The sequence below is a fragment of the Phoenix dactylifera genome, chromosome 10 (genome assembly GCF_009389715.1).
Source record: "Phoenix dactylifera cultivar Barhee BC4 chromosome 10, palm_55x_up_171113_PBpolish2nd_filt_p, whole genome shotgun sequence".
NCBI classification, from domain to species: domain Eukaryota; kingdom Viridiplantae; phylum Streptophyta; class Magnoliopsida; order Arecales; family Arecaceae; genus Phoenix; species Phoenix dactylifera.
Window position 1 is genome coordinate 980,006 of NC_052401.1, and position 15,355 is coordinate 995,360.

Genomic DNA, 15,355 nt, shown 5'->3' on the forward strand with positions numbered 1-15,355 from the left:
GTTGAACTGCATTGAAGCTTGGAGTCGAGCTGATGATCTATTCAGTAATCATTTGCCAGATATCAGGTATGTAGGAGTGTCTTCCAACTTAGGTTTTCCTAAGAATTCAAGAACATTTTATCAAGCTTTAAGTATAGTTTCCCTAATCTGATGTAAGTTTTTATGGATTATTGTAACTTTTTATGGATTATACAAAAAACAGTCAGACTCCCATGTAACAATTACTCGACCAAGGTCTTTCTGTTTCCAATGAACTGCGTGGTTCTCGAACAGGAGAATGAGCTAGGTTCTGAAGGAACTGAAATGCAGAGGTCTGCATTGGCGAGATTTAACATAAGCATGGCAAATATCAGCTAATAGTTATGTATAAAATGAAGCATCAAAAATCAACATAATAATGAGAAAAACTTCATCTTGATTTTTTTTTGACAGAAAATTTTAAAAAACGGATTCATTTAACAGTTTGAGCTTCGTTTTATATCAGCTATCAACTAAATGTCAAGCCTCCACCCATCTTAATCCAGGTTTGGGATTGTCATTGGTGGTGTTAAGCAAAGACTGAAATTTCCTAGTAGATTATCTCTATAAATTGGATGCCTAAAAGTTCAATTCTCTGCTCAAAGGAACCTCAAAGAGTGTTTTGCTCACCTCTTAGGTGTTTCCCTGTTTTCTTTGTTCAGAAACTCTTCATATATTTTTTTTTAAGAAAAAAACTTGTTGCCCCCTTCAGAAAACAGTCCAAGTCACATAGACAAACTTTCCTTAAACCCAAGAAGAGCAACTCCTCTTAAGCATCTAGAAACGAAGCAAATTTAACCTTCGACTTTGATAGCATATTATGGCAAAATCTTGTCAAATTAGCTCCTTTTAATGGTTAAATTCATCTTTCTTTGCACAGAACCATGGCATGCTCAAATTAATACCAATATCTCCCACATTACAGATCCACACATTCTTAAGTTCAAAATACTGAGAGAGAAGGAAAACGGGAAAAAATAAATAAGAACATAAAATCTCGGATAAATGCAAAGAAAACAAGAATTTGCACATAAAAATTGATGTCCATGACTCGAAACCACATGATAATCACAATATTCTCAAATACCACACAACCAGATAACAATTCTAGAACCAATACGAACAACGAATTGATTATAATACTGATTGCACGCACAATTTGTACGAATTCATGCAAAAGGTCCCATCTTTAAAAGAAACCCATGTTTTGACTTGGGCCCGAATTTTAGACGTTCTTGCTGCAGTCTCCTGATCACTGCCGTAGATTTCTGTGTACTTTTGATCTGAACTGCCCAATTAGTTCGGGCTTAATGGGACAAGCTTTGTCGTGGAATTTGCGGTGAACGCAGTACAATCCAACCCAATTAATAGTTTGGGTCTGACTGGGCCAGCATTTACACAAGTGGTGTTGAATTATGGGCTGAAAAATTCGACCCAAATCATGTGCCTTTTGTGTTCTCATGAGTTTGGATCCACTCTAGTTCAGCATTGAACTGGACATGCATACGTATTTCACGATAACAATGATTGGAAAGACCTTCTGAGGTACATGGGATAGCAGTGCAATATACATGTGGCCATGATTGACAAACTAGGGACTTCTTCAGATCACCCATGAATTGGAGAGACTCATTACTCATTATCAGCAAATGATCTTCCCACCCTTCCAGGGAGCTGATAGAGAAGAATGTTTTTCCACTTGATATTTCTAATTTTGTTATGCATATCAAACCTTTAACTCCTCCAAAATGACAAAACATCAAATGTGGTCGTCAACATGAGGATCCGTACAGGCATGTATTTAATCTCACATAAGCTATGTGCTAGGTAAAATTTAGATACTTGTACAAAATCAAAGAACCAAAATAATACTTTTCGACTAGTCTTTTCGGATAAGATCATAAGTTGTTACAAATGGTATTAGAGCTAATTCAGCTTATGACCCATATGGACTAGGGGATACTATAGCACGGACCAATATGGGTTGACTATAAGATGATTGTGGTGTTTGTGATTTAATTGGTAGTACTTATAATAGGATTTCAATAAATTTGGTCCCATAGCTTGATAAGGATGCCAGGGTTTATTGCATGCTAGAAGGTTGCTCATGCTGCTTGAATGAATAAATGTACAACATGCCTACACTCCTTGCTTATTGCATGTGGCTCAAAATAGGAATCTTGCAATTTTATAGTGTTTCAATTCCTTAATAAGCTACAAAACCATTGTATGTGTCCTTGTTCAAAATTTACACCCAAGCCTTGCATGTTGAATGATGCCAAAACTAAGATCCAAGTTAATAAAAAGCCATTTGGATTTCTTTCATACAAAGGGGTCCTCTTGACCTTTTAATCGCACGGCATATTACTAATAGATTATGCACTTTCCTAACTAGCTTCTGAATAATTTGTTTCCCAAATTATGTAAGGATCATTGCAAAAGAATTAACTTAATAAAACTTGCATAGCTCACAATTTGTAATTTTATTACAATGTTTCTATTCCTATGACCTATACCTCTGCACCACCTCAAAGCCTCTCCTTTTTTTTCAATCTAACAATCTAAGACATGAGAGCGGTTCCTAGTGCAGCAATAAAGTTGCTCCATTATAAATTTGAAAAATAGAAACAGAACCGGCGATGTTTGAACTAAATGATCACGAGAGATTATTTATCGACACCATGTGAGCCTAAAGTCTAAGCTCAATCTCATGTGACATTATAACATAAGCCAACAAACAAGTTAAGCAAGCTATCCTCGTCCCACTTCTATTTTATTTTGTCACGGTATGCAACTTTCAGTCCATTACTCTCGAGAGTCGAAGGACATTGTGACCTATCCTCAGTCAAAATAACAATAGAATAAGGCTAAATGTAACTCTCAGTCCATTACTCTCGAGAGTCGAAAGATACTGTGACCTATCACTGTACAAAGGACCAAGCCATCCTTTTTAGTATAAGAATATCCAATCTTATATATGTGGCTTGTATATATATATATATATGGATGACACTTGGATGTCCATAGGGCCCATCTAATCCTCTTATTTCTCAACTCACGAGATGCTGGATTCTCAGGTTTCCATCACCAAAGGGGACAAGACCTGTCCTCGTCCATTGGTCCCCCGTAACAAGAGCATTTTGGTAACCCATCTCCCCACGCGGGATAGAAGCGTTATTCTACATTAATCATTGTTTGACTTCATCTCGTCCTTGCGACAATCCTGGTCCCTCTGTCGTCCTCGGTCTGGTGGAGATCCGGACACGCCACACTTACGTCCTCTTTTGTCTTTATACAACCCATCCATTCAACTTCGTCACCATGCACACTGCAGGCATCACAAGGACGCCATCTAACTATCTTTTTATTATTTTATTTACAGAGATGAAAACATCTTGGAGGCTCAAAAAAATATTAGAAAAAAAGTTATGTAGCCCTGCAAGTATTTATTTATTTTTAAATAGATGCACCATACATAGCATATACGAATATATTCAGAGCTCGTTTGGTTCGCGAAAAAAAAAGGAAGAAAGTGTGGTTAACGGAAAAGTAATAGAATGCCTCTTGTTTGGTTGGAGTTTTTAAAGAAGAGAGATGAAAAAGTTGCATTTTTATGGGAATAGGATTCTCATAGTTCATGGAAAAGTTTTTTCCATAAGAAACATGAGAAAGTTACTTTCCCATGAGCCGGAAATCATTCTATTTTTATTTTTTTCCAAAAAAATCCTTCAGCATTAAAGAGGCATTAAAGATCCAATTTTTATTAAGGGTATAATAGGAATTATATATAACTTTTTCAGAAAAGTGGATGGTCAACCAAATATAAGCACTTTAAAAATCTGTCACTTTTTCATGGTCAACCAAACATGCCAAAAGTACTTTTCCAGACATCCTTTTTCTAGGAATCTGCTTCCCAAAAATCATATTTTTAGGAGGAAAAATGCTTCCCGCAACCAAACGAGCCTTCAAAGAAATCAAAAGATAAAAAGTTTTGGAATGCACTGGATAGTCCCCTCTTTCCTAGCTACAGAGTCTTCCAGAGTAGTTAACCATATAGAAAACTATCCAATCTGCTGTCCTGTTGGCCTCTCGCCATCTTTCGAATATCCCTAAGGAGAAAATGGTAATCACCCACCCCTACACGCAAGTTAATACTGGCTTTGTGAAATAGGAAGCATTAGAATATAGGATCATGCATGAGTTTTTTTTTTCTTTTTGTAGCCCCCACATGTATTTTGTACTCCTACAAGGGTCACCAAGCATATGAAAAGATTATACTAGTCGATTTAGCAATGTTATTACATGTGCGACAACAATGAGATTATGCATACATGTCACATGAGTGCTTCATAAACAAGGCATGGACATTCCCCAGCCTTTTGATGATGAATTAATAACTAGATAATTTATTAGTGTCTGCTCGTCGAGAAATACTCTAGTTAAATATTTGGTCGGTGAACAACGACGAGATCATCAAGAAAATGGTAGATGTAGACTTGCAAGTTGCAATCACCTTTTTTGCACCCAAAGTTGGACCACAAGATGGAAAATGCTTCAGTTCACTAGTCAATTTGGTGTACATGAGAAATATTTTCAAAGCAATTGCATGGGGACATAAGAGCCCGACAAACATGTTATAATGCATGCAGTCTTGCATTGGCTATGTGACTCCAATACAAGTTACTACATGGGTCCCATCAATATAAAAAATCATAAATTCGCTTTTAGAACGTCTTTTTTTATCGTTACACACTACATGGTCAAGTGATATGTACTAAGTAAATTAATTATCTAGTAAGTTAATATATGTCTTTAGGTAAATCGATGCAGAGTTTTCAAAATATAGTATTCACCAATACACAGTATATAATCAGATGATGCATACTTAGCAAACTAGACAAAGCTAACCAACTGTATATTGTATACTGATACTGATGAATACTATTTTAGAAACTATATATCGATTCACTTAGATATATGTATTAGCTTACTAGATGACTAATTTGCTCGATGTGTGTATCACCTAGCTATGTAGTGTGTGTTGATAAAAATATATTTTGAAAATTGTGTATCGATTTATCTAGATGTGCATATTAGATCACCACTAGATATGTATCAAAAAGGCTTGCAATATATATTAGGAAGACGATGAATATGTATCATCTAATTATGTAGTACATACCAATGTTCCGAAACCTATATATGAATTTGTTTGAAGATATGTATTGGGTTACTAGATGACTAATATGTCAAGTATGTATTACCTAATCGTGTCCTGTGTATTGTTAAACACTATATTTTGGAAACTATATGTCGATTTATATAGAAATGTGTGTTAACTTGATAGATGATCAATTTGCTTGGTGTATATTATTTAGCTATATAATTTATAGCAGTAAAAAATATATTTTAAAAAGAATGCCATATTTTTTTAAAAAAATCACTAGAGTGACCACTCTGTTTGTCAGGGAAGCTTTTGATTTTCAGTTTTTTGTAAATGTGTAAATAGGAAAGCCAGCCCATATGATGTTTGTTCTATGAGATGTATTACCTTTTCTAAATGGTCCATAATGACGGCGCACACAGTTTGAGTTAGTTACTAGCAGACAATCCAAGAGGGTTTTAGGGACTATTTATGACTTTGGACTTCCTTGTATCCAAGATAGGCAATGTTGCACTCAATTCCAATTCCCAAACAGAGGCTTTAAAGCCATGGAACTCTAAAGTCTAAACACTTTTAATGAAGGAAAAAAACATAGACCAGCCAGGCTCCCAGTCATATGTGGTCAAAGAATTTCGAAAAATGGAAAGGTTTATTTCGCAAGAATTACGGTGTTTTATTTTGGCGTTTCCGTTCAGGACGGCAGGATCCAGGTTTACGACGGCTCTGTCGCATTTCGTAACGCCCCTAAAAGAGATCAGATCGGGGAAACCGTTTCCCAGATGGCTTTAAGTTAATGCGATAACCAATTTTTTTAAAAAAGAATATAAATAAGAATTTATTGACGAAAATGCCCCTGGATTTCAAGAGTTTGGGCACTGTCAGACCCTCTTCTTTTCGGACTCTTTCCGATCTAAACTATCATACCGTCATATAGAGTCAAAGAATTTCGAAAAATGAGAAGGTTTATTTCGCAAGAAATTACGATGTTTTATTTCGGCGTTTCCGTTAAGGACGGCAGGATCCAGGTTTACGGCGGCTCTGTCGCGTTTCGTAACGCCCCCAAAAGAGATCAGATCGGAGAAACCGTTTCCTAGATAGCTTTAAGTTAATGCGATAGCCATTTTTTTTAAAAACGAATGTAAATAAGAATTTATTAACGAAAATGCCCCTGGATTTTAAGAGTTTGGGCACCTTTTCGGATTCTTTCCGATCTAAAATATCATACCGTCACATAGAGTTAAAGAATTTCAAAAAACGAAAAAATTTATTTCGCAAGAAATTACGGTATTTTATTTCGACGTTTCCATTAAGGACGACATGATTCAGGTTTACGGCAGCTCTGTCGCGTTTCGTAATGCCCCAAAAGAGATTAGATCCAAAAAAACCGTTTCCCAGATAGCTTGAAGTTAATACGATAACCAATTTTTTTAAAAAAAGAATACAAATAAGAATTATTGACTAAAATGCCTCTGGATTTCATGAGTTTGGGCACCGTCAATCCCTCTTCTTTTCTAACTCTTTCTGATCTAAACTATCGGCTGACCTGTCCCAATTTGGACCCCACCAAACGTCGATCTTCCATCCATCTGGGACCGTATACTCGGTACTAATACTAAATCAGACGACCCACGTTGCTGCACACTTAGACACCTTACGCCCGGACAAAATTGGTGTGAATCACACAACTTTAGAGAACAGCCATGGCATAAAGCTGGAGGGGTGGTTACAAAACATATTCAAAGAAGACAATTCAGTCTGTAATTATATTCGTCTTCTGATACACATCATCCAGGAATATTCCTAAGTAGTTGGTGGCTATTCTCCAGCGATTTTCATCCCGAATTCTTTCTATCGTTATAACTGAATCTCGGCTGCGATTGGACAGCACAAGGTCCAACTCCCGTATGGTGGACTCCCACCGAGACCCACTTCCCTCAGTTGAAAAAAAGACTCTTCTAATCTTGCTCTCATTCGCTGCCCCCATTCCTTCCCAAAGAGATTATAAACCGGAATAAAATCGAATTCACCGAAAGTGCATTTCACCGGGTTTTGAACATCGGGGGAAAAGATCGGAGCAGCGTGTATTTGAATTAATAATTATAGTGAGATGCAGATAAATTCCCGCCGGCTAACGAAAAGGTAAGGAGATCCCAACATCCCGACAACCTCGGGCTCACCGGGGGCAGTTTCGTCCATCGGAAATGTTATTCTTTGTAACTTCATCAAAAGATAAGGGTAAAGAAATCCAGGTGAACTCCAGGAGAACTGGCAATAGCGTGATTCTCGGAAAGTACAAGGGCAATTCCGCTATACACCTGTTTCTGTGCCCATTCGCCGACTCCAAGACGGGACCGTCTCCCTTCCACTCCTCCACTCTATATAAACTCTTCCGAGCCAAAACTAAAAACTCAAGAAAGCCAGCGAGCAAGCGCGCGAAAGAGAAGAGGGCGATCGAAACCCTAACCCTCGATTTCTTCTTGTCAAGATCCTCGACCTCTTCTTGTTGAGAAGTCGAGCTCTCGAAACCCTAACTGTAATGGCGATGGAGGCTGCTACCGAGTTCCCGGCGGTCGATCCCCAGGTCTGGCACGCCTGCGCCGGCCCCGCAGCCAAGCTCCCCGCCGTGAGATCCGCTGTCTGGTACTTCCCCCAGGGACACGCCGAGCAGGCTTCCTCCCTGCCCGACTTCCCCGCCGGGAGCGGCTGGCGCCCCCCGTTCTTCCTCTGCCGCGCGGCTGCCATCGGCTTCCACGCCGACCCCGAAACCGACGAGGTCTTCGCTCGCATCCTCCTCGACCCCCGCCCCACTCCGCCGCTGTCTCTCTCGCCGGAGCCGCCGTTGTCCTCGGTGGAGGGGCCGGACGACGGCGGGGCGATGGCCTTCGCGAAGGTTCTGACGCCGAGCGACGCGAACAATGGCGGGGGTTTCTCGGTGCCGAGGTTCTGCGCGGACTCTATATTTCCGCCGCTGGACATGACGGCGGATCCGCCTGTCCAGAACGTGACGATCCGCGATGTCCATGGGAAGGTGTGGACGTTCCGGCATATCTACCGGGGGACACCTCGCCGACACCTGCTGACCACCGGGTGGAGCAAGTTCGTGAACGCCAAGAAGCTCATTGCAGGCGACTCGGTGGTCTTCATCAAGAACCGGCATGGCCTTCTCTACGCGGGAATCCGGCGAGCTTCGCGGCCCTGTGCCGGTGGACCCCAGGACTACTTCCGCCACGCCCCCCAGGCTGCTCCTTCTCCTCCTCCTGCGGCGGCGGGGGCGGCGGCGCCGGATGACAGGTCTAAGATGAATATGGGCATCGGAAAGGGATTTTCGACGGATGTCCGGGGGACGATTCCGGCGGAGGCGGTGGTGGAGGCGGTGCGGTTGGCGGAGATGGGCCACCAATTTGCGGTGGTGCATTACCCGAGGGCCTCGGCGGCGGACTTTGTGGTAGGCGTGGAGAAGGTGAATGCGGCTTTGAGGGTCCCTTGGGCTGCCGGGATGAGAGTCAGAATGTCAGTACAGACAGAGGGATTCTCCAGGACAACGGTGTTCCGTGGAACAGTGTCCGGCACCACTGTCCAGGATCAAGCCCGGTGGCCCCTTTCTCCATGGCGGATGCTTCAGGTAATTTATTTCCTCAGTTTCTGTTCTTATCCTGTAATTTTTTTTCTTCGTCCTACATTTAAGTACCTTGTTTGCTTTTGCAATTAAAAAACTTTTGCCGACTTTTCCATCATGCAGCTTTTTTTTTTTGTAAAAAAAAAAAGAAAAGGGCAAGAAGTATTTGGATTTTTCTCGCAGATGTTTTTATTTTGGTTTTTTTTGTATCTGTACTTTTTTAGGCGTTGTTTAGGGGTGACAGCTGTTTGTTGAGTGCTGTTGTCTTGGATTATTGTTAGGATGAGAGCATTGTGAGAATGTATACTTCTTATGTTTTGTTGTACATATGAAGGCGCTTGGAAATAGAATCTGATTTTATATCATTGCATCTTGAATTTTGTTTTACTTATCAAACGACATATAAAATTGAAATCTGATTATATTGTTCCAAGTGGATGCATCTGAAAAGTTAATACTTGAATGTAAATCATATGTAGGTTGTAATCTCTGGATTGAAGGGTCGAGTTCAAATTTCAGATCATAATGCTGCTTTACTGTCTATTTTTCCCAAAATTTTCTATAACATCATTAATATAATTAACATTTTTGAAGACCTTATGGATGATCCATGTAATATCACATTTTCTATACCAAGAACACTTCAACCACCACACGAAACATTCAGGTCAACTGGCCATTATTATGATATCTTTCTATCTCACAAACAGGATTGATGACCAGCAAGTGCTAAAACCATCGCACAACATTGTGAAGTTTATTACAAATGATAATAAACTTGAGCATATTAAATTTATTTGTGAATGTGATTCAAACGGAATTTTTGATCACTGATACTGGGAGTTTGGCCAATGATGTGGAGGTATCTAGACTTACAGATTAAGAGACTAAGAGGAAAAGAAGGATAGAGGAAAACTAAAGAGGCTAACGTGTCAGCTGCTAGCTGAAATACAAGAGAGTTCATCAAATTGCAAGCTAAGTTGTTATGAGGAGTCTAAAACAGGGGGACATGCTAATAAACCCATCCTTAACGACCTCTCATTAAGGGTAAAAGCGGAGCTTTATTTGATTGTCAAAGACTCTTATCTAAGGACAAAAGCCTTGCTTTATATGGTTATACAGATGGTATAACTTCAAAAATATCTTGTGTCATCTCTAAGCAATACATATATTGTCTATCTAAAACAGACTAAATAGATTAGGAATATCTCATATGGCAGCTCTAACCCTTCCATCTGATTTTAAATCAGATTTGAGTCTTAGACTGGTAAGCATAGGGCTTGAAGTTAGCTTAGAATTGAGTGGCTGCACTTCTGAAGTAAACAAGTGTCTGGCAAATTTAGCCACTGAGTTCTACTTGAAACCAGACTTGGAGTAAAACTGTCTATAATCCTGCCAAAACTCCTTGAATCAATCTTGATCAGATTTAAACTTTGGTTAAACATTCATGTTCCCATCAAGTGTTTAATAATTACTGATGAAGCTGCTTGATTTTCTTGAAGTTGTGGCTGTCAAGTAGAGGGCACATAGAGGAGGGTCGTGTTAGCTGATACAATATAACACGATACAACTGTAATGGTGTTCTTTTTTCATATTCCATATATTACATGCATTCAATCTTAAAAAATTAAGGCATCAATAATTGACTTATTATGCTGAAATTCTTCCCATTCAGTATCTCCTTGGAAAGTTCAATTCAGTCAAGTACAAACAAAAACAATAGATACCAATTTGAGTGAGAATATGAGATGTTTAAGCTCACTTAAATGATCTTTCATTAACTGTTTCTATCGTTTAGGTCACCTGGGATGAGTCAGAGGTTTCACAATACCTTCAAAGTGTCAATCCTTGGCAAGTGGAGCTAGATTCTGCCACTTCTCAGATGCAAACCCCAAACTCTGACACAAAGAAACCAAGGCTGTTACAGTTTCCCAGTTTATTCATGGATGCAGAGGAGAGAATGTTCTTTCCGATGAGAGGGATGACTAATACAATGATGGCGAATATAGAACCAACACAATTCAGTTACAATATGTTTCCTGCTGGCATGCAGGGAGCCAGGCATAATTCGGTCGGTGTAACCAAATTGCCCAGTTTTGCACCCTGTATTACTGATAACTTGTACTTTGATAATCAGTGTGGCAATGACATGCAACAGAAAACAGCTGAGGTCTCTAAAGAATTGAATGCTGCGAGTACGCCACAATCGGAGAGCTCATCGCCTCTCAGCCAAGGTAGCATCCATTTCCAGGGCATGGAGCTTCCTGCTACTGCAGTTTGCAACCCAAACAAGGAAAATATTAGGCCTCCTTTTCAATTGTTTGGTCAGATCATCCACGTAGACCAGTCCCCTGATGCTGATGATGATAAAGGACAACAATGGTGAGCTCTAGTATCTTTACTTTTTTTACTGAATCGACTGGGTGCAAGTGTAACTGTAACAGTATTGATGTGCAGTATCAAAGAGTTTCAGCTATAGAAGGATTTTTTCCATAAAATAGAAGATGTCTGCATTTGCAACATGATAATGTACAGGTATAAGTGATCGAATAATGTTTCTGCACATTATTTCATGTTGTAATACTCTGTGCACTAATAACTTCATATTTCTAACTTGGAGAAAAACTGATCGTATCACACAGCTTATGATACAACACAATACAAACTACTTGCTAACTGCACCCAGAATTGACTTATGACCCCCAACATTTTTGGTAAGTGAACTAATAAACTTGCTTGTTAGGTGGTGGTCCGTTTCCAAGTTTGATTAAGGTGGACTTGAAGGAGGAACTGAAAAAGTAACATGCAACTATAAAGATAAAAGTGCGATAAGCTACCACTTTTTGAACATTTGAAAAATGCTTTGTTATGTGCAGTTAAACTGCTGCCTTTTGAAATATGTATTCAGTTGACTTACACAATCACAATGTTTCCATAGCTAGGTCAAGCCATCTTTTCGTTTTTGGCTAAAGTTAACTAGAACAGAAATAATGTTATGGTACAAGGGAGGATTTTAAAGGAACAGGGTGGACACTGGGTCACATATTATCTGCTTTTGAGTAAATATATTTGGATATTTACATAACACATAACTAGTGGACTGGCTAACACATTGCTAGAAGAGCGGAACATAGACATAGAAGAGCTGAATACAGACATGGAAAGATGACACCATTATAATTGATCATGCAAAGTGTCAAAAGTATCATGAAATAATATGGAGTACCATTTCCAACCGTATTGCATGTCAGCAAACACAAAGTTTCAAAGTGGCTAGGCAACATCATCATTTTTTTTTTGCCTCATATTACTTGCATTCAAATACCTAGAGTTGAGAATAACAATTATATTGTTGGATTTAGTTCTCAAGAATAACAACTAAATTACCTGCGAGAAGGCATGTTTACTTCTAGGCAATTAATTTCTTTTGAATTTGAATCCTCTTTGAGCTATTGCCTTTGTTGTTTACTACTGTTTGGTTAACATTCATTATTTAGTGCCTTCAACTAATTTTACACAACAATTTTCCACCTTAGTGTGTTAGTGCTTGAAAATTATAATATTTGAGTGTATATTATCCTGGTTTCCATCTCATTATCATTGTAATAATTAGCTTTGTTCAAATAGATCAAACTCTGATGTAGTTGGATTGTCAATGAGCTGGCTTGTATTAAAGGCCAGATACAAGCTTGGTAAAAATTGGGGTTCTCAGCTTGGGGTTTTAAGGATTTTCAGGGTCCTGGGAGCTCACAAAATTGTCTGGTAGGTCTAACGAAGCAGTGAATAAGCACATAATGATGGAAGATATAACCCTAAATATTAAAATTAGAGGCAAACAGATTGCAGAAAGCATAAAAGAATGGCATTTATAGTTTTTAGAAAAAAACTCTAACCAATATGTTTAACTCATATGTGTAAGTTTTTTTGTAGATCAGCTTGGTCGGACCTAATTAGTCACTCATATATCCATTATGAGTATTATTTAAAAGATCTATGTGTGAATTTCAAGTGCTTAATATTTATAAGAATTCAAGACAATAATACAGTAGTATGCACGTGTATTTACGTAGTTGTGTATGGATGTTATAGGGTGTAAATTCTGTTAGAATGGAAGCTAAATAGCTCAATAGTTATAGACCCTTGAAGTGAATCGGAGTTGACACAGTTCGCTCGAAGAGCTAAGCTTTGACATGGAAACTATTGAAACTTGAAAAATAATTTCATTATAGTTTTGACAGCATGTGCGAAGGAGGGCTGTCATGCTCTGTTCATGTCTTCTTGGTGCAGGATAAGTCGAAACCCTTGCCTATTTCTGATCTTAAAATTTGGTCAAGTCCTGGAGGATTCATATCTGAAGATAAGATATTATATATTTTGTTTCCTGGCTTTGCTCCAAAAGAACAGGAGTAACTAGCAGTTTTTCATGCATTTTTGATCTAGGTAACTAGATATCTTCTTGAGATTGAGCATTAAAGCTTATATGTTGATGTGCATCCTTTTGCTTTCTTATCAGCATTTTTAAGTAGTTTCTCAATTTAGATTAACCACTGTGGTCTTCTATTAAGATGCCACTGTGGTTTGACATCAGTATATTTGTCACAGTAACATCAGCAGAAGTTGAGGAATTTAGCAGCAGTTGCAAAGTGATGGGTAAATTTAGGTAACTATTAATAAAGGCTAGCAGCTTGCTTGGTAAGTAGGGTTCTTTTACAGTTCTCGTGGAGATCTAGAGAAGCTATATGTGTTTTCTGAGAAGGCAAGGGTTCTTGATATGGCTGTGGATCTGAACTAATAAGGAAACAGCACAAACCATTACTGGAAAAAAGGGTCAACATCAGTTGGTCAGTTTTCTAAGAATCCAACTTAAAGCTGAAAACTTGGTACCATTCCCTGAGATATCATGCTTTGAGAATGAATGCATGCTTTAAATGCAAGTCAATTTTGGTAGAGATTGTTGACAGAAAATATGCAGCATTGGAGGAATCTGCTACTTGTACTTCTGGAAAAATGTTAAAAGTAGTTTGTAGTGAAACTACTTTTGAATGAGGGGAAAGATACAGTCATGGAAAAAGGAGGCTCTTTAAAAACATTTCAGTTGAAGACCAAATGTAGTCAAACCAAAGGGAGTAAATGAAGCATAATAATGTTCCAAGATCATGTCAAAAGGTGCAAATCTGATTTGTGGAGGTTACTCAAAAAGCATAATCATCATCATCATGATCTAGTATTATTTGAAGAATACTAGTTATCAAGTTTCTCATTTTTTTATCGATCAATGAGAAGAATGAGCCATTGAGATTCATGAGAAAATAGAACTCCTTTTAGGATCATTAGTTGGCTTTTTGACTATGATTGGATGATCCATACCAATGGATGACTTGATGGAGAGCCATGACTGATGTCAAGATTCCTTGAGGATATGCTGATGCCTCTAAATGGCGTCAGCATCCTTTGATTCCTCTGAAGTTGCAGTTACTGCCATCCTTTAGTTTTAGTAGACCAATTACGTTGCATCCGCCTTGTTTTCTAGTGTATGAAGCAGCCCAACCTCATAAACAAGGAGATACAAAAGCTATGCATGATGCTACTTCGTCTGGTTCGCAAAGCCTAATAAATTTCGTTGTTTTTGGGCTGTCAGAGAGATTTTTCTGAATTAGGAAATCATCCGGCTAATGGAGCATTTTTCTGAGCATTCAGTGAGAAATCATCTGGTTCTTTGGCTTTCCTTTTCCTTTTTGTTAAAAAAAACATGTAGGGCATGTGATCCATGGTAAGAGCAATGCTACAATAGCCCACAACTTGGCTTATTCCCTTCACCTATTTCCATTCTTCAATGGAAATTCTGGGCCTCCCTGGCATGGGACTCCATTTGAGATGTGGGATAGCAAAATATGGTTTCTTTACGAGAAATGGCCAAAGGAGCTAGTATATGATTCTCCCTTATAGTAACATTTAAATCACAAACCCATTGCATAGCTGGTAACTTATTTTGATATTAATTGAATAGAAGTTCTGTATAGGCCCTTGTAAGCATGAGGTATTGTATATGTCCTTGTATACTATCTGAATGGTGTTCTTCTCTTTTCTCTATGACAGATGTATTTGATGACGGAAGCTTGAAGATTAATTTCAGCATCTGACTCTTGCAGCAGTACTATTTTGACTCAAGTTGCAGGACTGATGAGTGACATTTTCTCTTACATTGTCTCCCTTATGTAGTAATATTGAAAACTGACAACTCTTGTGACATTTGAACCATCCATTCCCGCTAGCAACCACAATTTAGTATATTTTTTGTTGTTTCTGTTTTCTTGCTAATGATCTTTCTCTAAAGTGATACAATTTGGTTGCAGTTTCATGGAATTTCAGTAGATCATTTGTTTTGAACCTGAGGGATTGCCTGTTGGTATTTCAGCCCCACTGAGCATGCCACTAGGTGTTTATTTCTGATATTTCCACTACAGTGAACTCTTTCTGATTATCCTTATCTAAGAAAAGTGGAGACAGTAGTTTAATCAAGGAGGAAAAAAAAATAGATAACAGTTTATTAAGGCTTT

The 15,355-nt window shown here is 38.6% G+C and overlaps 1 protein-coding gene across 3 annotated transcripts; it reads left to right on the forward strand.

Moving 5' to 3' along the window:
- The first annotated feature begins 7,633 nt into the window (after window positions 1-7,633).
- Window positions 7,634-15,102, forward strand: LOC103703255 (auxin response factor 18-like). 3 transcript variants are annotated; one of them, XM_008786035.4, is made up of 5 exons: window positions 7,634-8,804; window positions 10,597-10,869; window positions 10,957-11,180; window positions 11,256-11,333; window positions 14,895-15,102. In XM_008786035.4, the coding sequence occupies exons 1-4, from the start codon at window positions 7,719-7,721 to the stop codon at window positions 11,275-11,277; spliced, it is 1,605 nt and encodes a 534-aa protein (XP_008784257.1). In that variant the 5' UTR covers window positions 7,634-7,718; the 3' UTR covers window positions 11,278-11,333; window positions 14,895-15,102. The 3 variants fall into 3 exon arrangements, with proteins under 3 accessions (XP_008784257.1, XP_026658829.1, XP_026658830.1); XM_026803028.2 differs by having other exon boundaries at window positions 10,597-11,180; XM_026803029.2 differs by lacking the exon at window positions 11,256-11,333 and having other exon boundaries at window positions 10,597-11,180.
- Window positions 15,103-15,355: the final 253 nt, after the last annotated feature.